Genomic DNA, 27787 nt, shown 5'->3' with positions numbered 1-27787 from the left:
AAACATGATCTTGGAGGATCGAAACGTTTCAACGTGAGTGTTTTCCACGCGGCTGGAAACTAGAATAGGTCTCGAGACGACATTGTACATTTTGTGCAACGTGGACGTCAAAAGGACCCTCAATAGAGGCGAAAGATAAGGACGTTTAGACCGGGGGTGTCTAAATTGCGGCCCGGGGGGGCAAATATCAGTCTGCGGATCAACGTTTACATTGTAAAAGTACCAATACCAAAAACAGCATTTCAAAAGTGGAATAACAAGTCAAATGTAACAATAACAAGTTGCAATGTTGACTCTAATAACACGAAGCTGCCATGCAGGCTTTTTTTCCCATTCAAAACTGCAGAAAAACCAAACAAAAAAAACATTGAATCAATGTCAGTGTGAATTACCACCCAATTACTTCACGTCAAATATTTAAGGAATATTTGCATAATTTGGCATAAAAAACACATTTTTTTATATACCTACATAAGGATTATGATGAATTGTTGATAAAAAGGGGAAGATATAAACCTCCCACTGTCAAGACTTGGACTTTGGTGTGATTTGTTTTCCCGTGGTGCAAAGCTACTGGATCGGACATGGCGTGAAGCTAAAAACATGATTTTAATCTTAACTAAAGAAAAAAAGGAACAAAATAAAGGCGCTCTCAGCAGAAGTTCAAAACTTGGCTAAGAAAACAAAACTACCACAAAGGCAACGCTATGAACATAAAACAAAACTTGCAAACTATAGCATGAATAAAGAAAACTTACTTGGAATGAAAAAAGAGCATGAAAAAGAGCAGCATGGATCATCAGCATGAATAACAAGGGGGATGTCGCCAGGCTGACTGCCTGGCAACTACAGGCTTAAATAGTGCAGTGGTGCTTGAAAACAGGTGTGTGAGTCCAAATGAACCAGGTGCGTGACATGACAAATGAAAAGAAATTGGTAGTCATGCAAACTAAAAAAAAACAGGGTGTTCAAAAACATACAGTGGGGCAAAAACGTATTTAGTCAGCCACCGATTGTGCAAGTTCTCCCACTTAAAATAATGACAGAGGTCTGTAATTTTCATCATAGGTACACCTCAACTGTGAGAGACAGAATGTGAAAAAAAATCCAGGAATTCGCATTGTAGGAAATTTTAAAGAATTTATTTGTAAATTATGGTGATAAATTAGTATTTGGTCAACCATCAAGAGCTCTCACTTATGGAAGGAGGTTTGGGCTCAAAATCTCACGCTACATGGCCCCATTCATTCTTTCCTTAACACGGATCAATCGTCCTGTCCCCTTAGCAAAAAAACAGCCCCAAATCATGATGTTTCCACCCCCATGCTTCACAGTAGGTATGGTGTTCTTGGGATGTAACTCAGTATTCTTCTTCCTCCAAACACGACGAGTTGAGTTTATACAGACCTCTGTCATCATTTTAAGTGGGAGAACTTGCACAATCGGTGACTGACTAAATACTTTTTCGCCCCACTGTAACTAAACAGAACATGATAACAAAGACATGACACCCACCAGTTTGTATCACAATGAGAGAAGACATTGTACAGTAAGTGATTGTTTGATTATGTTTGTATATCTTGTTTAGCACTTAGCGATACTGCTACGTGATGCTAAGTGTTTGACTAGAGCTGCATCTGTTTATCACACATCTTCTAAAACTTGTAGATTATCTTTATATTTAGGATCAAAAATATAAGTTTCTGGATCATCATTTGTCTCAAAGTAGTTTTTTATTGTCTCTCATCAAGTATGTAACGAGTAGAAGTTTTGTTGTTGTCACCGAATGCTTCAAATGATTAAAATATGTAAATATTACATGTTATTATGAATGTTACTAGATACTACATATATACATAAATTGTGTATATAAAGCATTGAAAGTTTTTGGATGTTTTTTGGCGAAATACAGCAAAATCAATTGGCTCCATTGTTAGCTAACTTTCGCTAATGTTTGTTTTTGATTTAGAACGCATAAAATAAGAAAACATGTGTTCTTGTTTTACATAAAGATTGTGAATAATAGTAAAAAAATCCCCCAAAAGTGCAATGTTGCCAGTGTACCAGCCAGAACCAGCTGACTGCATGGGGATGCATGTTTGTCACAGATTATGATGATTTTGTTCAAAAAGACTTTATTTACAACTCACAGCAGTCCTGCGGGCTTCTGTTGCTGCGGGTCAACGCTTTCTGATTGGCAGCACGGAACAATAGAGTCCAGTCGACGGTGTCGTAGTAGCACAGCTGGCTGTTCTCTGCGATGTGGACATTTCCGGCACTGATCTCTCGGAGGGACTGAAGTTGAAGAGATAGGATGCCCTGCTGCTTCAACACCAGCAGCGAGATGCCACTGAGAGGGTAAGTTGGGGAAATGAGGGAGAAAGCAAACAAAGAGCACTCTTAAAAAAAGGGAACCAAATGAGGAATACTTATATATTTTTTTTATTTCTTAAGAGTTCTAAAATCAGACTGTTATTCTTCATTTTAATTTTTGGAGCAGTCCTAATTAACCGGGGTGGACAACAAAATCTATTTGTTATTTAAATCATGATTCTTATTTACCCTAATTCTAAATTGATTAATAATGAAAAAAAAATAGATTCAAACAATTTAAAAGTATTATACAAACCCTGTTTTTATATGAGTTGGGAAATTGTGTTAGATGTAAATATAAACGGAATACAATGATTTGCAAATCCTTTTCAACCCATATTCAATTGAATGCACTACAAAGACAAGATATTTGATGTTCAAATTAATAAACTTATTTTTTTTTTTTTTTGCAAATAATAATTCACTTAGAATTTCATGGCTGCAACACGTGCCAAAGTAGTTGGGAAAGGGCATGTTCACCACTGTGTTACATCACCTTTTCTTTTAACAACACTCAATAAACGTTTGGGAACTGAGGAAACTAATTGTTGAAGCTTTGAAAGTGGAATTCTTTCCCATTCTTGTTTTATGTAGAGCTTCAGTATTTTATGTAGAGCTGTCGTATTTTACGCTTCATAATGACCCTTCTGTTCCTCTGCATTTCTCTTCTGTTTTCCATCAGTTTGAGCCGGTGTCCTTTTCATTTTTAAATGACACAGTTAGTCATATGAAGCCCTCTGGTTCTCCTACAGATGCCCTCCCACCTCGCCTGTTTAAGGAGGTATTTGCTACTATTGGATCAAGTGTCCTTAACATTATCAATAGTAGCCTCTCTTCTGGAATAGTTCCAGTAGATTTTGAACATGCAGTGGTACAACCTCTACTTAAAAAACCAAGCCTCGACCCCTCTCTCCTCTCTAACCTTAGACCTATCTCTAATCTTCCATACATTTCCAAAATATTAGAGAAGGTTGTCTACAATCAGATGTCGCCCTTCTTAGAGGATAATGGTATCACTTAGCTGTTCCAGTCCGGTTTTAAAGCCCTCCACAGCACAGAGTCAGCGTTTCTAAAAGTTTTTAACAATATCCTCCTGTCAACTGATTCTGGCAAATATGTCGTCCTGGTGCTTCTAGATCCGTCTGCTGCGTTCGACACCGTCGACCATGCCACCTTAATCACTCATCTTGAGAACTGTGTGACTCTCGCGACTGTGTTGGATCCAATATGGATTGAACTTTCACAGTATCATGTTAGACCCGCTCGACATCCATTGCTTTCATCCTCTCCAAGGTTCTCATAGTCATCATTGTCACCGATGTCCCACTGGGTGTGAGTTTTCCTTGCCCTTATGTGGGTCTACCGAGGATGTGGTAGTGGTTTGTGTTGTGGTTTGTGCAGCCCTTTGAGACACTAGTGATTTAGGGCTATATAAGTAAACATTGATTGATTGATTGATATTAAGGGCGCCGCCCTCAACTGGTTCCGGTCGTACCTAGCCAACAGGAGTTTTTGTGTAAAAATACACAGTTTTATGTCTTCCACAGCTCCTCTACCACACGGGGTCCCCCAGAGCTCAATCCTTGCCCCAATCCTATTTGCGCTTTACCTTCTCCCCCTTGGTTCTATTTTTAGGAAGCCATGTATTGCATTTAATATTTATGCCGATGATTGCCAGATCTATTTTCCCATGGCACAAAATAACACAGTTCAACTTTTCATTGACTGCCTGCACGACATCAAAGCCTGGCTTTCAGCTAACTTCCCGAGCCTAAATGAAGACAAAACAGAAGTTATGTTGTTCGGTCCAAGTCGCTCTCCCTCCCCCAACGTTGACCTCGGCACTCTGACCCCGTATCTCAGCGACTGTGTCACAAACCTGGGGGTAAAGTTCAACCCAGATTTTAAATTCGAAAAACAAATCAGCAACGTCGTTCAAAAAAGCTTTTATCAATTACGCCAAATAGCGAAAGTGAAACCGCTTCTGTCAGGACATGATCTCGAGAAATTAATCCACGCCTTTATCTCGAATCGTTTAGACTACTGCAATGCCCTGTAAGTAGGCATTAGCCAGGCCTCCCTCGCCCGCCAGCAGCTCGTGAAGAACTCTGCTGCTCGTCTGCTAACACAGACCCGCAGACGTGAGCACATCACCCCTATGTTAGCGTCCCTTCACTGGTTTCCTGTGCTCTACCGAATCAATTTTAAACTCCTTCCATTTGCTTTTAAATGTCTAAACAACCTCGCGCCAACATATCTCTCTGACCTCCTTCAGCCTTACTGCCCCACTCGATCCCTAAGATCAGCCGATCAGCTGCTACTGACGGTCCCGGACACAAAGCTGAAGCTTAGAGGTGACAGAGCTTTCGCTGCTGCTGCTCCCAAGCTCTGGAACGACCTACCTCTGAGTGTTAGACAAGCCTCCTCTCTTCCTGTTTTTAAATCTCTCTTAAAAACATACTTTTATTCCTTGGCTTTGAACACTAAGTGATATCCATCCTGCAATGGCGCCCCATAATACACCTGCTGTGAACCTGTTTTTATGTTTTAATGTTTTATTTTTTTATTTTTTTATCATGTTCTGTTTGTCTTGTGTTGTTTGCTCGGTCCTCGTATTATCCTTTAACCTGCCCATTGTACAGTACTTTGGCTACCCCTGTGCTTTATAAATAAAGTTGATTTGATTTGATTTGATAATGGGCCACACATTTTCGATGGGAGACAGGTCCGGACAGCAGGTGGGTCAGGAAAGTACCTGCACTCTTGTTTTACGGAACCACGCTGTTGTAACATGTGCTGAATGTGGCTTGGCATTGTCTTGCTGAAATAAGCAGGGGCGTCCATGAAAAAGACGGGGCTTAGATGGCAGCATATGTTGTTCCAAAACCTGTATGTACTTTTCAGCATTAATGGTGCCTTCACAGATGTGTAAGTTACCCATGCCTTGGGTACTAATGCACCCACATATCATCACAGATGCTGGCTTTTGAACTTTGCATCGATAAAAGTCTGGATGGTTCGCTTCCCCTTTGGTCCGGATAACATGAAGTTGAATATTTCCAAAAACAATTTGAAATGTGGACTCATCAGACCATAACACTTTTCCACTTTGCATCAGTCCATCTTGGATTATCTAGGGCGAAGAGAAGCCGCCGGCATTTCTGAATGTTGTTGATAAATTGCTTTCACTTTGCATGGTAGAGTTTTAACTTGCATTTACAGATGTAGCGAAAAACTTTAGTGACAGTGGTTTTCTGACGTGTTCCTGAGCCCATGTGGTGATATCCTTTCCAGATTGATGTCGGTTTTTGATACAGTGCCGTCTGAGGGATCGAAGGTCACGGTCATTCAATGTTAGTTTCCGGCCATGCCGCTTACGTGGAGTGATTTCTCCAGATTCTCTAAACCTTTTGATGATATTATGGACCGTAGATGTTGAAATCCCTAAATTTCTTGCAATTGCACTTTGAGAAACGTTGTTCTTAAACTCTTTGACTCTTTGCTCACGCAGTTATGGACAAAGGGGTGTACCTCGCCCCATCCTTTCTTGTGAAAGACTGACCATTTTTTGGGAAGCTGTTTTTATACCCAATCATGGCACCCACCTGTTCCCAATTAGCCTGCACACCTGTGGGATGTTCAAAATAAGTGTTTGATGAACATTCCTCAACTTTATCAGTATTTATTGCCACCTTTCCCAACTTCTTTGTTACGTGTTGCTGGCATCAAATTCTAAAGTTAATGATTATTTGCAAAATAAAAAAATGTTTATTAGTTTGAACATCAAATATGTTGTCTTTGTAGCATATTCAACTGAATATGGTTTGAAAAGGATTTGCAAATTATTGTATTCTGTTTATATTTACATCTAACACAATTTCCCAACTCATATGGAAACGGGGTTTGTACTTTTATCAAATCTTAGTATGGACGTAGTAACACCCACATTTTTTATGCAGCTAACGTTATGACCGGGTGAATCCATATAATATTTCTGAAATGTATTTTCGACCGTGTCGAAAAAATAGCACATCGCATTGGATGACATTGAGATATATATTTAAAGACTTATATTTAAATTATTATACTTTATAGAGAGTGGGGTGTGGTTTCATTTGCAATCTGGGAACACCTCCAGGAACTAACTTGCAGGTGGACTCAAACAACGGCTGATATAAGTGACAGTGGAGCAAATTGTACGCAAAAATATTGTATAGACTTTTTTAAATGTAGATTAAAATCAAAATAGGTCACTTTTAATCACACATAATTGTACACTTGAAGAGATTTAATGACATTTTATGTGTCATACTGCAAACATTTAAACACTGAAGCCTCAGAACCTGAACGATTCTGCTGTAACGAATATTACATACAATTAGGAAAGGAACGGAAAAGGCTTCTCCTCCACAGGAGTCAAACCAACATACTTAAAAACGGTTTTGTTTCCTGTGCCGGTAAGGCAAGGCAAGTTTATAGAGAGATAAAGAGTAGTACACCCCAAAGACCGGAAGCGTCATACCCAGAAAATAATGTGACGTATGTTGTTCAGTGCAGAGCAGAATGGGAACCCAGCAGCCACTGAGCAGGCTAACTCTTCAGGACAACACTCAGCTGTCTATATGCACCTCCTAATTATGTTTAGTCCTGTTTTATATTGAGGAATAAAATGTACAAATCATATCCAAACCGAGAAACTAGTTTCCAGGATAATCTAAACCTTACAGTTGCAGTCGATGTATGACAATATTCAACTTCTGATTGATGCTACCTGTGGCTCATGGTCATGGGAAACCTAAACCAGTCAGACATTTTGGTCTCATGATTTTGACATACCTAAAAAACTAATATTTGATGTAAACTCTATCGACAAAAACATTTATTTTAACAATACAGAATCAAAAATAATTTGTTGGGGCTTTGACACCGGCAATCTATACTAGATCTGTCATTTATTTGCTCCTTATCATTTATTTTTATTCCTTTCATATTCCATGCATATTTACAAGCCACATACATTTGACACTTTCATTGGTTTTTTTTGTTTTTGTTTGTTGGTTTCTTATACATTTCCATGATCAGAAAGGAGCAAGTGGAAGAATAATATTCTTATATTTATCTGCCCCCTTTTGAACACAAATCACAGTATTTTAGATGACTTTATAACTGTTCCCTCCACCAACGCCCAAACTCCAACATACTTTTCCATTTTCCTTTAAACATTTTCACAATGACACGTCCAATCTAAATCAAAATTCAGTTTGATGTAATTCCAGTTTTCTTTTTTTGTAACTATTTTTAAATACAAATATATTTTTACAGCTTTTTAAGTCTTTTCGGATCTGTCAAATCTGCAATCTATACAAGATCTGTCCAATCTAAGTCTAAGACTAGATCTGACCAATCAAAGTCTAAAACTAGATGTGACTAATCTAAGTCTAAGACTAGCCCTGACTAATTTAAGTTTAAGACTAGATCTGACCGATCTAAGTCTAAGACGAGATCTGACCAATCTAAGTCTAAAACTAGATGTGACTAATCTAAGTCTAAGACTAGCCCTGACTAATTAAAGTTTAAGACTAGATCTGACCGATCTAAGTCTAAGACTAAAAGTGAATAAACTAAGTCTAAGACTAAATCTGTCCAATCTAAATCTAAGAAATAATATGAACAATCTATGTGTAAGACTACTGTAGATGTGACCAATTTAAGTCTAAGAGTGGATGTGACCAATCTAAGTCCAAGACTAGATCTGACCCATCTAAGTCTCAGACTAAATGCGACCAATGTAAGTCCAAGACTAGATCTGACAAATCTAGGTCTAAGACCAGAGCTGACCAATCTAAGTATAAGACCGGATCCGACCAATGTAAGCCTAAAACTAGATCTGGCCAATTTAAGTCTAGGACTAAATCTGACCACTCTAAGTCTAAGGCTAGATGTGACTAATCTAAGTCAAAAACTAAAACTGTCCAATCTCAGTCTAAGACTAGATCTGACTAATCTAAGTCTAAAACTAAATCTGTCTAATCTAAGTTTAAGACCAGAGCTGACCAATCTAAGTTTAAGACCAGATTTGCCCAATTTAAGTCGAAAACTAAATCTGACCACTTAGAGTCTAAGACTAGATCTGAACAATCTAAGTCCAAGACTAGATGTGACTAATCTAAGTCTAGGAATACATCTTTCCAATCTAAGTCAAATACTAGATATGAACAATCTATGTCTAAGACTAGGTGTGACCAATTTAAGTCTAAAACTACATCTGACCAATCTAACTCTAAGACTAGATCTGACCAAATTAAGTCTGAGACCAGATCTGACCAATTTTAGGCTAAGACTAGATCTAACCAATTTACGTCTAAAGACTAGATCCGGCCAATCTAAGTCTAAGACTACATGTTTATAATCTAAGTCTAAGATCAGCTCTGACCAATCTAAGTCTTAGACAAGATCTGGTCAGTCTAAGAGTAGATCTGACCAATCTAAGTTTAAGACTAGATCTGACGAATTTAAGTCTAAGACTAAATATGACAAATTTACATCCAAAGACTAGATTTGACTCATCTAAATCTAAGACTACATGTGACTAATATAAGTCTAAGACTAAATTTGTCCAATGTAAGTCTAAGACTATATATGAACAATTTATGTCTAAGACTAGATCTGAACAATCTAAGTCTAAGACTAGCTCTGACCAATCTATGTCTAAGACTAGATCTGGCCAGTCTGAGACTAGATCTGACCAATGTAAGTCTCAGACCAAATCTGACCAATTTAAGTCTGAGACTAGTTCTGACAAATTTATGTGTTAAGACAAGATCTGACCAATCTAAGTCTAAGACCAGAGCTGACCAATCTAAGTTTAAGACCAGATCTTCCCAATTTTAGTCTAAAACTAGATCTAACTAATTCAAGCCTAAGACTAGATCAGAAGGATTCGAGTCAAAGACTAGATGTGACTAAATCCGACCAATCGGGCCGACCAATAGGACTGGATGTGACTAATCTAAGTCCAACACTAAATCTGTCCAATCTAAGTCTAAGACTAGTTATGAACAATGTATGTCCAAGAGTCAATCTGACCAATCTAGGTCTAAGACTAGATCTGACCAATCTAAGTCTAAGACTATAACTAGACAGTCTAAGACTAGATCTGGCCAATCCAAGTCTAAGACCAGATCTGACCAATTTAAGTCTAAGATTAGATCTGACTAATCTAAGTCTAAGATCAGAGCAGACCAATCAAAGTTTAAGACCACCTCTGCCCAATTTAAGTCTAAAACTATATATGAACAATACACTGTATGTCAAAGAGTAAATCTGACCTATCTAATTCTAAGACAAGATCTGACCAATCAAAGTCTAAGACGAGATCTGGCCAATTTAATTCTAATACTAGATCTGACCAATTTATATGTAAAGACAAGATCTGAACAATCTAAGTCTAAGACCAGAGCAGAGCAGACCAATCAAAGTTTAAGACCACCTCTGCCCAATTCAAGTCTACAACTATATATGAACAATATATAGTTGTAGTATGTCTAAGAGTAGATCTGACCAATCTAATTCTAAGACAAGATCCGACCAATCTAAGTCCAAGACTAGATCTGACCAAACTAAGTCTATGAGCATTAACTAACGAAGTCTTCTCCGAAGACAAACCGAACAGTCCAGTTGTGATCCATTGAACGCCCTGAGACTACCAAGACCCCATGAATGGGAATATCCGTGGACACTTACTCAGACACCATTCAGTACATACTTTTCATCACATTGAAAATACATGAAAACAACCTCAACCTTACCTGTAGAGAGATCTCCCCCCGATGGTGACCAGGTTACTGAACACACTCAAGTCTGTGATGTTGTCGGGCCAAGACTGGATGTTCAGAAAGCCTAGATGGGGGACACAAAACAAACAGACAGGTTGTAACAACTCGCCGCTCCTGACCGAGCAGAAGAATAACGTCTTTGTGTTTGAAGTGACGGCATCCCGCCAGGTGTAGTAGCGTTCCAGCATATAGGAACTACACACCTGTCTAAGCGGGAGCCTGGCGCCAGCTGTGTGTCTCGTCAAGTCCCATACATCAAGTTGTTTGCAATTCCTCTAAGCTATCGGCGTCACCGTCGTTGAATCGTTTAAAAAGACGAGAAAAGCCGAGAGGGTGGAAGTGGCTCATTTAAGATTTTCAATAATGGATTTTAAAACATGAAATATTCAGTGGAGACCAGTGGGAGGTACAGCCCTCCAGCTAATGCCGTAAGACAAACAAAATAAGTGGATGAGGGAGTAAGGAAGTAATATCAGGTGGAATAATGGACTGAAGGCGTAATTAAATGAAACCCAATGAAAATGGAGAAAAGGCATACCAACAATGCACTTGTGTTGTTTTATGATAACCACGTGCGTCCCAGAGAAGTGGTGCTTCAGAAGAAAGAAAATCGTTGAGGTGGTGATGGGAACATTCTTTAATCGATGAACAATTAGACTCCATCACATTAAACTGAATCATTTTCCCCTGCACGGTGCGTAGTGTTTACTCCAGAAAGAAGTGAGGTTGTTGAGAGATAAAGAAGAGGTGCACCGGATAGGGAGCCGAAGGGAGCAATAACCTTCAACGGCGTCTTTATCAGTTTGTGGACATTGTTTTGTTTGCACACGTCCCTGCTGAGCTGCTGCGTCGGCAGCGGGGTCCGAAGCATATTAATTGTGTTTGATGAAGAAACGCAAAAGACAAACGTCCGGTAATTGTGAGGATGTACAGGGCGGGGCTCAGGCTAAATGAACCTGAGCTGAATGGGATTTGAAACATTTGGCTTTTTACCTTTGCATCAAGGGTTGTGCAGCATACCGGTACTGGTATAGTATTGCGGTACTAATTAATCAAAAACGGTACTATAATCTGTTGGAAAAGTACAGGTTGCACATTTTTTTTTAAAATTTAATTTGTTTAACGAGCATGACGGCGCGTCGTCACATCATGACATTGCTGGTTTTTCAGGTAAAGGAGCATGTTCGGCAGTGCACAATCACAGAGTACTTATGAGCAGACACAGTGTGTAGTAGAGATGCGCGGTTTGCGGTCTCATCCGCGGAGTTCGTGGATAAACCGCGGGTCGGACGGTTGACGTGACGAAAAAATAGATTTTAATTAGATTCGGGCGGGTGGCGGTTGAACCATCCGGAAATATTTGATATGCATTGCTCTGTGAACGGTATCCTTTGCCATTCAGAGTGCCATTTAAGACCCGTGTCATAAAGCGAAGAAGACAATAAGAGACGCTATTATTCTCCTGAATGACTGCCAGCAGTCACCCAGATATTAAGTATTAGGGCGTGCTATGAAGCCATTGGCTTTGTCGCCTACTACAACATGTACGATCTACTTGTCAGTCCAGCATCATGTTGTGTGTAGCTTCCGCAGCAACACGCACATGACTGCAAGGCATACTAGGTGACACAGAGTACACTAATGGTTGTGATATAAACAATTTTGACACTCTTAGTAATATGCGCCACGCTGTGAAGCCACATCAATTAAGAACGACAAACACATTTCGGGAGAACATCCTCACAGTAACACAACATAAACGCAACACAACAAATACCCATAATCCTTTGAATCCGTGACACATCCTGAATATATTTTACATCCCCCCCGTGCGTCGGTAAGGTGGGCGGGGTTGGGGGTACAACTAATTGTGGAGGAGGCGTGGTCTGCTGGCCTGCCGTGGAACAGAGTGTGCCGGAACCGGCCTCGAAGACAGCGACTGGTGAGCGGATGGCCCAGGTGGGCATTGTTAACTAATCACCTGTCGCCTTTATTAGCAGCAGCCGGAATGAGACACAAGAGTGGAAGTTGGAGGGGGAACTAGGGAGAGAGAGTCAGACGCGAACATTGATGAAAATAAAAGAGTGTTATGCCCTAAATTCTGGGCTCTTGTGGCAGTGTGTGGTGGTCCGAAGAAGGCAACCTCTACAGTAATATTTACATATTATATATACAATATATACTGATATATTATATATTATATTTTATTTTTATGTAGTATATACAATATATAACAAATCTCATTACAAGTATATTACAATTATACTGCATGTATTATTATCACCGGAGGATGAAAAATAGCTAAACATGCTTCAGGATACAATAGCTCACTGTCGGCACCGCTAATAACGCCGTTCCTGAATGTAAACAATTGCCATGTGTTGATCTTCACCAACATCCACTGTAATGATACCAACCACAAGAGTGTGTCTAGTCGATACTGCTATGATTACATCAATATTTGTATCGTCATTTTCCTTTTTTAAAAAATAATATTATGTTTATAAACTCAGGAAATATGTCCCTGGACACGTGAGGACTTTGAATATGACCAATGTTTGATCCTGAAACCACTTGGTATCGGATCGATACTTAAATGCGTGGTATCATCCAAAACTAATGTCAAGTATCAAAGAAGAGAAGACTAAGTGATTATTACATTTTAAAAGAAGTGTAGATAGAACATGTTAAAACAGAAAATAAGCAGATATTATTGTATATCGTAGCGTCCCAGAAGAGTCAGTGCTGCAAGGGGTTATGGGTATTTTTTCTGTTGTGTTACGGTGTGGGTGTTCTCCCGAAATGTGTTTGTCATTGTTGTTTGTTGTTCAGAGTATGGCGCATATTTGTAACAGTGTTAAAGTTGTTTATACGGCCACCCTCAGTGTGACCTGTATGGCTGTTGACCAAGTATGCCTTGCATTCACTTGTGTCTGTGAAAAGCCGTGAATATTATGTGATTGGGCCGGCACGCAGAGGCAGTGCCTTTAAGGTTTATTGGCGCTCTGTACTTCTTTGTACGTCCGTTATAAAAAGTCAAAAATGTAACTTTTTGAAACAGATACCGATAATTTCCGATATCACATTTTAAAGCATTAATCAACATCTATAAAAAAATAGCATGCATTTCCCTTCCCACTTAACATGACGAGCTACTACACACATATTTGTTTCATTGTGACAAAGGAAGAACTAAACAGGTTCTCTCCAGAGGATACGGATGAGGCTGAAAAGAAATATTTTGTTAAAAACATCTGATTATTAAAACCTTTTTAAAACCTGCACGCTGGGCTCCTGTGCCGTGTCTGACAGTGGGACTGCGAGGACGCAACTTCCACACTGTGTTATTGTTTGCGCCATCCTTTAGACAATTTCGCTCATTGCAAGTGTTGCGGGTTGAGAAATGTACTTCCTGTTTCAATGCCTTACACAGGAAGTAAAATTGCTCGAAACGATTCTTCATTCATCACTCCAAGCAACGTGTGTAAGTTTTACAATACAACCAAAAAAATTTGTGCGCACTAAACTGCCCCATCTTTGATGTCTGTAGGAGTGTTCTCATGCATATTTGTACGTGCTATCATAATTAAAAGCATTAGCAATTAGTTGATCTGCCGTTTCTTTTCTTTTCTGCACAGGTCTGGTGGCCATGGATGAAGTGCTGGTTGTCCAGAGTCGGGACCCGGGGTGGACCGCTCGCCTGTGGGGGGACATCTCTGCGCTGCTGACCCTTCTCCGCTCGGGATGGTCTCCACTATGGACTGGACTCTCACTATTATGTTAGATCCACTACGGACTGGACTTTCACAATATTATGCCAGACCCACTCGACGTCCATTGCATCCGGTCTGCACAAGAGTGGGGGGTGTGGGGGGGTCACCCACAGCTGCGGTCCTCTCCAAGGTTTCTCATAGTCATTCACATTGACATCCCACTGGGTTGTGAGTTTTTCCTTGCCCTTATGTAGGATCTGAGCCGAGGATGTCGTTGTGGATTGTGCAGCCTTTTGAGACACTTGTGATTTAGGGCTATTTAAATAAACATTGATTTATTGATTGATTGATTGATTGATTGAGCAAATATGCTAACACGTTTATGAGTGTCTGTGTCCGTGTTAACTTACAATAGCATTCTTTTTGTATTGTTTCAGTTTCACAAATTCCTCATTGGAGAGCTATCTTGCGCAGCTAGTGGGTCCGTGACGATGACTTCTGTTTTGTTTGATTAGCCGTTTTACTGCCTTGTTTCAGACACCGTTTGGAGACTATTAAGGTATGTAAATAAACATTTACAAAATTTTTCTGTGTAAATAACTAATTTCACAACATGTATAAACTGTATACTACATATATATATATATATATATATATATATATATATTTTTTTTTTGTGTGTGTGTGTGTGCGGCTTATATACCGCTCTATGGTCTGGAAAATACGGTAATTAATTAATTATTATACGGCATGCAGGACTAGTACTCTTCGTTCATCCATTTTCATCACTGACTTTGAGCAGAAACGACGGGCTACACCCTTCAATAACCCGTCATCATTTAATCCTTTGACTATGTGATGACAAACTCACATTTACACCTAAAAAGTAGAGTCCAAAAGAGGTTTAGAACATTCGACCTCTTCTCTTGACTGTGAGGTCAACATGCCGACTGATAAGCCACCATTTAAATTGTACAACGGTCAGAAGAAATAAGACAATGTGTATTGTATGAGTATTGCGAGGAAAACATCCGAGGTGACTCCCTCCTAAAACTGTTGTGTGTCCTTTGTGTTCTTGATTTTTCCCTCTTGTTTTCATGTGTAACCTTTGACAAAGCCACGTGTGGCTTGTTCCGCGCGCATTTATTTATTATTCATTGCAATTTGTTTTGTTTGTTTTTATAGCTGCATGGAGAAATAGAGCCGCTAAAGTGGCAACTGTTTGCAACAGATCTTTTTAAATAATTGTTGTTCTTTAATGCTTCCCTCTTGTTTTTATGTGGTTTTTTTCCCCGTATTTTTTGTGGACTTGTATTTTCACTGCAAACACATCATTTCCCCATTGAGGAAGACATAAAGTTAGAGATGTCCGATAATATTGGCCAAAACATGCTTCAAAATATAATATAGAAAATTATTGGTATCAGTTTAAAGAAGTACAATTAATGACTTTTTAAAACGCTCCTGTACTGAGCAATACATATCCGGTAAAACACAGACGTAGGGCAAAGGTGCCAACCTTCCCAATTTTCCCGGGAGACTCCTGAATTTCAGTGCCCCTCCTGAAAATCTCCCGGGGCAACTATTCTCCTGAATTTCTCCCGATTTCCACCCGGACAACAATATTAAAGCCACTGCCTTTAGCGTCTTCTACAACCGTCCGCTTTTCCACCATACAGAAAGCGTGCCGGCTCAGCCACATATTATATGCAGCTTTTACATAAACACAAGTGAATGAGATGCATACTTGGTCAACAGCTATACAGGTCACACTGAGGGTGGCCGTATAAAAAACTTTAACACTGTTACAAATATGCGTCACACTGTGAACCCACACCAAACAACAACGACAAACACGTTTCGGGAGAACATCCGCACCGTAACACAACATAAACGCAACAGAACAAATACCCAGAACCCCTTGCAGCATTAACTCTTTCAGGAAGCTACAATATACACCCCCCCACTATATATATATATGTATATATATATACATATATATATATATATATATATATAAATATATATATATATATATATATATATATATATATATATATATATATATATATATATATATATATATATATATATATATATATATATATATACATACATATATATCCCAGCAAGAAATCTGTGTTCAAAGAACTCCGGCTTAGAGCCCAAAAAACGTCTGCGGGCTATGGAGCCCTTTCTATTCGGGCTCCAGTACTCTGGAATGCATCTCCCGGTAACAGTTAGAGATACTACTTCAGTAGAAGCATTTAAGTCCAATCTTAAAAGTCATTTGTATACTTTAGCCTTTAAATAGACCCCCTTTTTAGACCAGTTGATCTGCCGTTTCTTTTCTTTTCTCATCTGCCCCCCTCTCTCTTCTGGAGGAGGGAGGGGGGGGGGGCACAGTTCCGGTCGCCATGGATGAAGTGCTGGCTGTCCAGAGTCGGGACCCGGGGTGGACCGCTCGCCTGCCAATAATAAATCTGGCAGTGCCATGTTGGCATTTTTGGAGTTGAAGTTGTTCTCTTATTTTGGAAAAGCTTGTTTTTGATTGATTGATTGAAACTTGTATTAGTAGATTGCACAGTACAGTACATATTCCGTACAATTGACCACTTAATGGTAACACCCAAATAAGTTTTTCAACTTGTTTTAGTCGAGGTGCACGTTTATCAATTCATGGTAAAGTTACATTGTTTACTGCGATGAGGTGGCGACTTGCCCAGGGTGTACCCCGCCTTCCGCCCGATTGTAGCTGAGATAGGCGCCAGCGCCCCCCGTGACCCCAAAAGGGAATAAGCGGTAGAAAATGGATGGATGGAGTTACATTGTTTAATGGATCCAGCGGGGCATCACAACAAAATTAGGCATAATAATGTGTTAATTCCACGAATGTATATATCGGTATCGGTTAATATTGGAATCTGTAATTAAGAGTTGGACAATATCGGTGTCAGATAGGAGAGGTAGCTATTTGCTATCTCGTTCGTTCTCCCAGGAAAGCAGACGGACTACTTGGGACATGGTGTGCGGATATAAACATGATTTAATCTTTAACTCAGAAAAGGTGAAAACCAAAAGGTGCACAAGGCGAAAGCACAACTGGACGAAGGAAACAAAACTAACACTAAGACTAAACTTTGGACATGAAACAAAAAACACTTACTGTGGCTTGACAAAAGCAGCATGGACTTTGGCATGAAAAACTAGCATGGACAGAGCATGAAAAGAACACAATGGCGCCAGGAGGACTGACTGGAAATGACGAGCTTAAATACTGCCTCTGATTAGTGCCCGGGAAGCAGGTGAGCGGGCGATTACTAATCAGAGACAGGGGAATACAATTAGTAACCATGGCAACGAAACATGGGAGTGAAAAACCGGACGCACTACTGGGACTTAGAGGCAGTTTTGTCTGAGCAGGGTGCCGCAATCTTGTGACGGCAGCAGCGCATCAGCAGCGGTTCTTTGAGGGCTCATAAAATCCAAACCAGAGCAGTAATTAAAACTCGTTCATCAACTTTTAATCAGAAGGGTTCAATGTCTCTCCTGTGCTTATTTGAAGCCGACACGATAAACGCGCTCAGAGGAGGTAATGTTTGAAAAAAAGGTGACTGTTTTTACACAACTTTTGTTTTGAAAGGGGAATTGCAAACTTCCTGTTGATTTTTACTGGGGGTTGTCAGTGTATGAAATATAGGTCTAAGTGAGACCTACATAGAGAGTGTTTAATGTATCTACGGCATTCCTACTGGGAGTTAGAGGCAGTTTTGTCTGTGTTTTTTTTTCCTAAGGGGCGCTAGAGCGCAATTTTGAGTTTGTTTTTTTTTATTTATTTTTTTTATTAGATTGCAATTTTCGCCAGTCCTGATGTGTGTGCCCAATTTGGTGAGTTTTGAAGCATGTTAAGGGGGTCAAATTACAGCTTAAAGAGGCGACGGTATAATAATAAAGAATAGAGAATAATAATAAAACGCTAGAAATTCAATAGGGTCCTCTGTCCTTCTGGGACATCGGTCCCTAATAAAGAGAACTTTAAAATTGTTTTGTTTGTTTTATTTCGGCCAAAAATAGAACGAGCACATTCTGAAAATTTACTCATTACAATATTCTGAGGTAAAGAATTGGTGCAGTTTCAAAAACACAGCGATGAACTTAGACTTTGTGTCACTGTTTTTACTAAGCAAATAAAACTTCCTGTTTAGCATTCTCACTTTGGCACTTCACCATTAAAGACGTGTTTGAAAAAATCTAGTGTTTTCCTCAAACCTGTCACGCGATGATGAACGGTGCGTCATGCGAGACGCCGGGGGTTGTCGTGATTTTAGGGATGCAGATTAACGAGGTTGGAGCGTGAGGTAATAAAGGGGAATTTATAAATAGAGCGAACAAAAAGCGGGTAAGTGCTCTGACTAAACAGGCAATGACGAAACAAAACAAAAATGCAAAAAAGACTTAGAGAATCAAGAATAATAGCATCAACAAACATAGCATGTTCCCGACAAAGAACGGTGGCTCGCCCTTAACTTAAATAGAACTGATTGCAAACCGAAAACAGGTGAGGGGAAATGCTCTGTGACAAATATGAGTGAATCAGTCAAGAAAAAACACCAACAAAACAGGAAAAGTCACCAAAATTAAATATGCAGGACAGGAACTAACACAAAACACCAACAAAAGGGTGCGGCCTGGACAAAACCCCTGCATTGGTGACATCCACAAGTGCCGCAACACACTCATTCATCGTCATTCAAATGTTACAATTGTAATATAAACAAAACTTTAACATACTTTTACTGTGACGTATTATTTTGGGGTCTCCTTATGTCTAGCATTAAAATATTACAGTCGGTACAAAATGCGGCTGCTAGACTTTTGACAAGAACAACAAAGTTTGATCATATTATATATTGTATATACCTTTATATATATATATATATATATATTAGGGCTGCGAATCTTTGGGTGTCCCACGATTTGATTCAATATCAATTTTTGGGGTCGCGATTTGATAATATATCGATTTTTTTCGATTCAACGCGATTCTCGATTCAAAAACGATATGTTTTCGATTCAAAACGATTCCAAATTCATTCAATACATAGGATTTCAGCAGGATCTACCCCAGTCTGCCTACATGCTAGCAGAGTAGTAGATTTTATAATAATAAAAGACAATGTTTTATCAACTGATTGTAATAATGCAAATTTGTTTTAACGATTAAACGAACCAAAAATATGACTTATTTTATTTTTGTGAAAACATTGGACACAGTGTGTTGTCAAACTTATGAGATGCGATGCAAGTGTAAGCCACTATTGTTGTTTTTTTGTATTTTTAGAAATGTCTCATGATAATGTCAATGAGGGATTTTTAGTCACTGCTATGCTGAAATAACTAATATTGATACTGTTGTTGATAATATTCATTTTTGTTTTACTACTTTTGGTTTGTTCTGTGTCGTGTTTGTGTCTCCTCAATTGTTCTGAGTGTTGCTTGGTTAGGTTTGGTTTTGGAATTGGACTGCATTGTTATGGTATTGCTGTGTAGTGGTTTGTTGGATTGATAAAAAAAAATAAAAATAAAAAATAAAAATGATTTTTTTTTAAATTGAGAATCGATTATGAATCGCACAATGTATTCGATTCGATTCGTATTCGAATCGATTTTTTCCCACACCCCTACTATACTGGCTCACCTGCGCTGGCTTCCTGTGCACTTAAGATGTGACTAAGACCGGACAGCATAGCGCGGTTGGGAGAGCGGCCGTGCCAGCAACCAGAGGGTTCCAGGTTCAATCCCCACCTTCTACCAACCTAGTCACTGCCATTGTGTCTTTGGGCAAGACACTTTACCCACTTTCTCCCAGTGCCACCCAAACTGGTTGAAATGTAAATTAGATATTGGGTTTCACTATGTAAAACGCTTTGAGTTGCTAGAGAAAAGGGCTATATAAATATAATTCACTTCACTTTAAGATTTTACTACTTACGTATAAAATACTACACGGTGTAGCTCTATCCAATCTTGCCGATTGTATTGTACCATAAGTCCCGGCAAGAAATCTGCGTTCAAAGAACTCCAGCTTATTAGTGATTCCCGGATCCCAAAAAAAGTCTGCGGGACATAGAGCGTTTTCTATTCGGGCTGCAGTACTCTGGAATGCCCTCCCGGTAATAGTTAGAGATGCTACCTCAGTAAAAGCATTTAAGTCCCATCTCAAAACTCATTCGTATACTCTAGCCTTTAAAAAGGCCCCCATTTTAAACCAGTTGATCTGCCGTTTATTTTATTTTATCCTCTGCCCCTTCTCCCTTGTGGAAGGGGTGAGGCACATGGATCAAGTGCTGGCTGTTCAGAGTCGGGACCCGGGAGGGACCGCTCACCTGTGCATCGGTTGGGGACATCTCTGCGCTGCTGACCTGTCTCTGCTCGGGATGGTCTCCTGCTTGTCCCACAATGGACTGGACTCCCACTATTGTGTTAGATCCACTATGGACTGGACTTTCACAATATTACGTTAGACCCACTCGACGTTCATTGCGTCCGGTCTCCCCTAGATGGTCGGAGGTCACCCACATCTGCAGTCCTCTGCTAGGTTTCTCATAGTCATTCACATTGGCATCCCACTGGGTTGTGAGTTTTTCCTTGCCCTTATGGGCTCTGAACCGAGGATGCCGTTGTGGCTTGCGCAGCCCTTAGAGACACTTGTGACTTAGGGCTATATAAATAAACACTGATTGATTGATTGATTGAAAACAATCGTCAACATTACACCGTGATAGCCGAATTAAAGGTAACAGAACTACAAACGTATCCAATTTGAACATAGTAGATTTAAGCATAAAATAAAAAAGAACAAACAACAGATATAGAAAAACACATTTTTACAATGGAGTTCACGGTGCGCATTATGTCCTTAACAAATCGCAAAGGCTGCACGGAACTCTAACTACGACAATAATGCTCATGTCGTCTGAAGTGTTTGCATTTACTGTTTTGTTATGTTATTCCATGAGTAGATCATTTTACAATCAAATAAGGCATTGTGCGTCCCTACAGTATCAGTCTGCCGCCAGCCACAACAGGAACAGCGGATTGTTTGCACCTGCACTGGTTGGAGTAGCGGCAGCCAATCCAGAGGGCGCTTAAAGTCACCTGACACGTCATCTTAAACAGTGTGATTTATGATCTGGGTAACATTTTAATTGCTATTGTGACATCCAGTGGACACATTTAGAACAGCAGTTTCTTTCATTAAATAATTTCAGCTATTTTTTTTTATAATTAGCCAACTCCTTAAACCTGTTCGTAAAAACCTGGCCGTATGTTTGACTTCCCTGATGTGGATGATCATATCTGCTGCACAGCTTTACACAACAATATTGGGGGGCGTGCTTTAGAGGCACTGCCTTTGCGTGCCGGCCCAATCACATAATATTTACGGCTTTTCACACACACAAGTGAATGCATGCATACTTGGTCAACAGCCATACGGGTCACACTGAGGGTGGCCCTACAAACAACTTTAACATTGTTACAAATATGCGCCACACTGTGAACACAGACCAAACAAGAATGACAAACGCATTTCGGGAGAACATCCGCACCGTAACACTGTCACAACTTGGTTCATGCAGCTTGCTGCGTGGTTCGTGCTCCTAGGATGCAATCGGATGATTCCCGACAGGACTTGAAGGAATGAACATTAATTTTTCGAAAAACTAAAAGAGGTATAAGACAGAAAACATCCAACGGAACAAGGTGCCGATAGCACTTGAAGCGAGATACTTAGCGGGTCTAGGGGGCAAACAAATCTTACGTGACATTAGCGTAAACCAAACAAAGAAGCCAGAACGAGTGATCAACAAAGGCAGACTTATATAGTGTCTCTTGATTACCAACAGGTGAGTGTCCCGAACAACAGAGGCAGGTAAAAAATCATAAGTAACCATGGTGACTAAACAAACTCAAGGTTGCACAACAGGAACTATGATAAATTAACTCATAGTTTGTATCACATAACTCTCAATAGTTATGAGATAACTTTCATAACTGATGAGAGTGCGGAAATACGACGACATCACACCAACTCTCAAATCCCTTCACTGGCGTCCTGCTCCACTCAGGATTGAATTTAAAATCACCCTACTAACTCACCAGTGCCTCCATGGAAATGCCCCCGTCTATCTCAAATAACTGCTTACCCCCAAATCCTCCACACGACACCTCCGCTCCAAACAGGCAAACCTCTTCCAACCTCCAAGGACAAAGCTACTAACTATGGGAGACCGGGCTTTCTTCTCCGCTGCTCCCAGTCTGTGGAACGCTCTCCCTGACCACCTGAGGGCACCTCAGACTGTGGATGCTTTTAAAAAAAGCCTTTAAAAAAAAAAAAAAATACTTTTTATAGATATGCATGCTGGTTTGAGCTATTGGGCTGTTTCTGGTTTTATATTTTATTTATTATTATTATTATTATTATTATTATTATAATTACTATTATTATTACTATTTTTTACACAGTGGCACTTTGAGGTTGTTTGCTCAAGGTAAAGTGCTTTAAATCTGTTATCATTATTATCATAACTAAGGGAGTCCAAAAAAACTGAAAACACAAAGCATGACAAGCACAACATAAACACAACAGAACAAATACCCAGAACTCCTTGCAGCACTAACTCTTCCGGGATGCTACAATATACACCCCCCGCTACCCCATCCCCCCTGCTACGCCCAACCCTGCCTGCTTCAACCTCCTCATGCTCGGCCAAATCACATAAAATCTACGGCTCCTCACACACACAAATGAATGCAAGTATACTTAGTCAACAGCCATACAGGTCACACTGAGGGTGGCCGTATAAACAACTTTAACACTGTTACAAATATGCGCCACACTGTGAACCCACACCAAACCTGAATGACAAACACATTTCAGAAGAACATCCGCACCGTAACACAATATAAACACAACGGAACAAATACCCAGAACCCCTTGCAGCACCAACTCTTCCGGGATGCTACGATATACACGACCCCGCTACCTCATACTCCCCCCACCTCAACTCTGCCCACCTCCCCAACCCCACCCACCTCAACCTCCTCATGCTCTCTCAGGGAGAGCATTGTTATTCAGTTCAAAAACATGTGAATGTCTGGAGAATTATTCTTATAAAATCACATATAATATCACATATTTAAGAGTGACCAGAGGTGGGTAGAGTAGCCAGAAATTGTACTAAACTAAGAGTACTGTTACTTTAGAGATTTATTATTCAAGTAAAAGTAAGGAGTAGTCACCCAAATATTTACTTGAGTAAAAGTAAAAAGTATGTTGTGAAAAAACTACTCAAGTACTGAGTAACTGATGAGTAACCTGTTTGTTTAATAATTACGGCAACAAATAATGCACAAAAACATAAAAATAGCAATGAGCTAATCCAGAGCCAGGAATATCTCTTAAGCAACTAAAACAATAATATGTATTAAAAAATAATATCTCAAAATTAAAAAAAATAAAGGCAAATAGAACCACAATGACTGAACATCACCGTAGGCTCAGCATATATATATATATATATATATATATATATATATATATATATATATATATATATATATATATATATATATATATATATATATATATATATATAGATGTATTTATCAAAGGTAAATTGAGCAAATTGGCTATTTCTGGCAATTTATTTAAGTGTGTATCAAACTGGTAGCCCTTCGCATTAATCAGTACCCAAGAAGTAGCTCTTGGTTTCAAAAAGGTTGGTGACCCCTGTTCTATATGAAGCGCCCGGTTTGTCATTGGTATTTGACTTATTTTAATTCGCGTACAGCACGATGTCTACACACATTAGTAGCGATAATGATGTCCTAATAATACAGCACTATCTTACTCGCCTCAATTCTCTTCCAATAAGTCAAGTTTTTTAATCTCCACATTCTGCCGACAGCACATTAATGCATACAGCGAAATTACAACTTAAAACCGCTTTTAAACAAAAATAAAGGTCATTTGCTCACATGCCTCGCTTAATTGCGTAGAGGTTATTCCCGTCTGAACCACCATAACGTGTATCCAATGTATAAAACAGATCGCTTTGATGTGATCGCCCGCTGGACAATACATGTTTTGAAAAAGGCAACAGAGAAGTGTGTGTGAGCTCATTTAAAAGCTGGAGGACAGCCACTTGTGACCCCGGGTCACAGAAGCAGGTTGGCTGCCTTCGTCAAATGTCATGTCGTGCTGACAGCTCAGGGAGGAGACGAGCTGAGGAGACACACTTCCACAAAATCCTTGTTGGCTTTACCATCAAATAAAAACAAATACATATATACCTTTCTCTTTTAAAACCTTTATTAACGATGATATAACCTTTTTAACTGAGAGAGCCATGAAAGCCAAAATATTTTAAAATGTAATTTCCGTGAGAGCCATATGATATTTTTTAACACTGAATACAACTAAATGCCTGCATTTTTAAGTAAGACCAACATATTTTGAGTAAAATAAGTCTCTTGTTCTTTTTAATAACATGGTTATTCTGAAGCTAACCAAGAATGTTATGTTTTAGTTTTTTCCTCTGCATTTGTCTGTTTCCTCTGTGTTTAGTATCTCCTGTCTTTAGTTCCTGTCTAGTGCTCTTATTTTGTCAGCTTCCTGTCTTGTTCCCTGAGTGCTGTGTTCCTCCTCAGCTGCGGCTGATTGGCACCTGGCCACACCTGTTGCCAATCAGCCTGCTCCTATTTGTACTTTGATTGATTGATTGATACTTTTATTAGTAGATTGCACAGTTCAGTCCATATTCCGTACAATTGACCACTAAATGGGAACACCCGAATAAGTTTTTCAACTTGTTTAAGTCGGGGTCCACGTTAATCAATTCATGGTAATAAATCTACCTGCTTTGTGTTGTGTCAGTTGCTGGATCATTGTATTGTCATTCGGATTTGCCGTTGCCATATGTTGCTCTTGTCGTGTCTGTGATTCTTTTCAGCTATTACCTGTCGTGCTACATTTTGTCCTGGTCGTCGTAGCGGTACGCTGTTCTTGTTAGCCATTAGTTATTTCCTGTTTTTCTGTTTGCTATCCTCTAGCTTCCATGCTAAACGAGATTTTGTAGTGAGTCTTATTCTGCGTTGTGTAGTTTTTTTAAGTAGGACACACTCCACCGATCCGTCGTTTCATCATTTATTGGACACCTGTTTTGGAAACACGAAACACATAAACAGGTCTCTACTTTTCTGGCGGAGTGATACCTCATCAGCAAAAGTCCGATAGAAGAGGAAGTAAACAACATTCATTCATATAATAATTTAAATTACAATAACAAAAACGTTTTATTACAAAAAAATAATAATAATACACAAATCCACATACCTGTTTTGGAAACACGAAACACATAAACAGGTCTCTACTTTTCTGGCGAAGTGATAACTGCGTAAATACCATGTGTAACTATGACCAAACATTTCAAACATTCAATGCTCTAATCCTTACTTAACAACATTGTGCATAAAAAAATACTTAAAACAACACATCACTTATACCTACAACATTAATGTTTTAACTTTTAAAGTATTATGAAAGTTTAGAAATAATATTTACACAAGAAACACAGAGCAATGAAGAACTATTACCTCATCAGCAAAAGTCCGATAGAAGAGGAAATAAATATCCGAAAAAAAACCAGAATCACTTCCTGCACCGGACATCCGGTTCTTCAAAATAAAACCAATACTTCAAAATAAAACATAACACCCTGTCTCGTTCATTTTTGTTTTTTATCTTCCAGTGCTAGCTCCCTTTGTTTGTTATTCCGCCCACGTGCGTGCTTTTTTCTTGTTCTTGATCTATTATTTATATTAAGTAATGTCTTCATATCCAATGCCTCCATCTCTGCATCTTGGGGTTCAACAACTAATAACCCTGACATAATACTTCTTACCATTAATGCCACTTCTTGAACAGGTGTGGTAGAAAACGGAGGGGTGGATTAAAATGCGTGAGAATGTTTTATATTTAGAAGGTTATTTTTTACACTGTGATTATCAGTGGAATTATTCATTACTTATCGCGTTAAACAATGTCAGCTAAGATTTACCTGAGAGCTAGATGCAGTCATCAAAAGAACCACACCTGGCTCTAGAGCCATAGGTTCTCTACCCCTAATATAACATATTTTCCGGACTATAGAGCACATATATAAGTGTATGTATACATGCATATAAGTCACGCCCACAGAATGTCCTTAAAACAAATGTTTTCCATATATTAGGCGCATCAGACTATAAGACACAGATATATATGTTGTGAAATTAGTTATTTACACAAAAATATTATGTTTGAATATTCATTTACATACTTTGATTGTTTCCAAACGGTGTCTGTAGCACGGCAGTAAAACGGCTGATCAAACAAAACAGAAGTCACCGTCATGGACCCACTGGCTGCGCAAGCTATCTCCAATCAGCTAAACAGACTCAATAACTCCACGGTTACGTTTCGGAGGATTTAGTGAGGAATTTGTGAAAATGAAACAATAGAAAAAGAATGCCTTTGTAAGTTAATAATACTAACACAAGACACTCATAAACCTGTTAACTTATAGGTAGTGAGTCAAAGGTAATGACAGAAACTTCATTATATTACTATTAGAGATCTCAGATAGTAGCTTTTTTGCCGATATTCTGATATTGTTCAACTCTTAATTATCGATTCTGATATCAACCGATACCGTGGAATTAACACATTATTATGCCTAATTTTGTTGTGATGCCCCACTGGATGCATTAAACAATATAACACGTTTTTTCCAAAAATAAATCAACTCAAGTTATGGAAAAAAATGCCAACACGGCACTGCCATATTTATTATTGAAGTCACAAAGTGCATTATTTTTTTTTAACATGCCTCAAAACAACAGTTTGGAATTTGGGACATGCTCGAGGAGGTTGAGGTGGGGGGGTTAGGGAAGTAGTGGGTGGTGTATATTGTAGCGTCCTGGAAGAGTTAGTGCTGCAAGGGTGTCCGGGTAGTTGTTCTGTGGCGTTTTTGTTGTCTTACGGTGCAGATGTTCTCCCGCACCTTGTTTTGTTGGATGTTTTCTGTTTTGTACCTCTTTGAGTTTTTCAAAAAATTTCAATATGTTCCTACCTTCAAGTCATGTCCGGAATCGTCCGTTTGCATACCGGGAGAACGAATCTCGCAGCAAGGTGCGTAAACCCAGCCGTGACAGTGTTACGGTGTGGATGTTTTCCCGAAATGTGTTTGTCATTCTTGTTTGGTGTGGGTTCACAGTGTGGCGCATATTTGTAACAGTGTTAAAGGGACGGCGTGGCGCAGTGGGGAGAGTGGCCGTGCGCAACCCGAGCGTCCCTGGTTCAATTCCCACCTAGTACCAACCTCGTCACGTCCGTTGTGTCCTGAGCAAGACACTTCACCCTTGCTCCTGATGGGTGCTGGTTGGCGCCTTGCATGGCAGCTCCCTCCATCAGTGTGTGAATGTGTGTGTGAATGGGTAAATGTGGAAGTAGTGTCAAAGCGCTTTGAGTACCTTGAAGGTAGAAAAGCGCTATACAAGTACAACCCATTTATTTATTTATTTATTTAAAGTAGTTGGGCAGGACGGTGGAAACAGGGGTTAGTGCGTCTGCCTCACAATACGAAGGTCCTGGGTTCGATCCTGCGCTCAGGATCTTTCTGTGTGGAGTTAGCATGTTCTCCCCGGCTTTCTCCCACCTCCAAAGACATGCACCTGGGGATAGGTTGATTGGCAACACTAAAAATTGGCCCTAGTGTGTGAATGTGAGTGTGAATGTTGTCTGTCTATCTGTGTTGGCCCTGC

At 39.5% G+C, this 27787-nt stretch overlaps 1 protein-coding gene across 2 annotated transcripts in view; it reads right to left on the bottom strand.

Moving 5' to 3' along the window:
- erbb4b (erb-b2 receptor tyrosine kinase 4b) overlaps window positions 1-27787 on the bottom strand; it is a 975361-nt gene that overhangs the window by 303996 nt on the left and 643578 nt on the right. For both annotated transcript variants that reach the window (XM_061879863.1, XM_061879864.1), the window contains 2 exons: window positions 10182-10272; window positions 2151-2350 (listed from right to left, as the gene is read on the bottom strand). In XM_061879863.1, coding sequence (XP_061735847.1) covers window positions 2151-2350; window positions 10182-10272 — 291 coding nt within the window. The remainder of the gene's footprint in view (window positions 1-2150; window positions 2351-10181; window positions 10273-27787) is intronic.

The sequence above is a fragment of the Nerophis ophidion genome, linkage group LG19, assembly GCF_033978795.1.
Source record: "Nerophis ophidion isolate RoL-2023_Sa linkage group LG19, RoL_Noph_v1.0, whole genome shotgun sequence".
NCBI lineage: Eukaryota > Metazoa > Chordata > Actinopteri > Syngnathiformes > Syngnathidae > Nerophis > Nerophis ophidion.
This window is presented reverse-complemented; position numbering and strand designations above follow the sequence as displayed.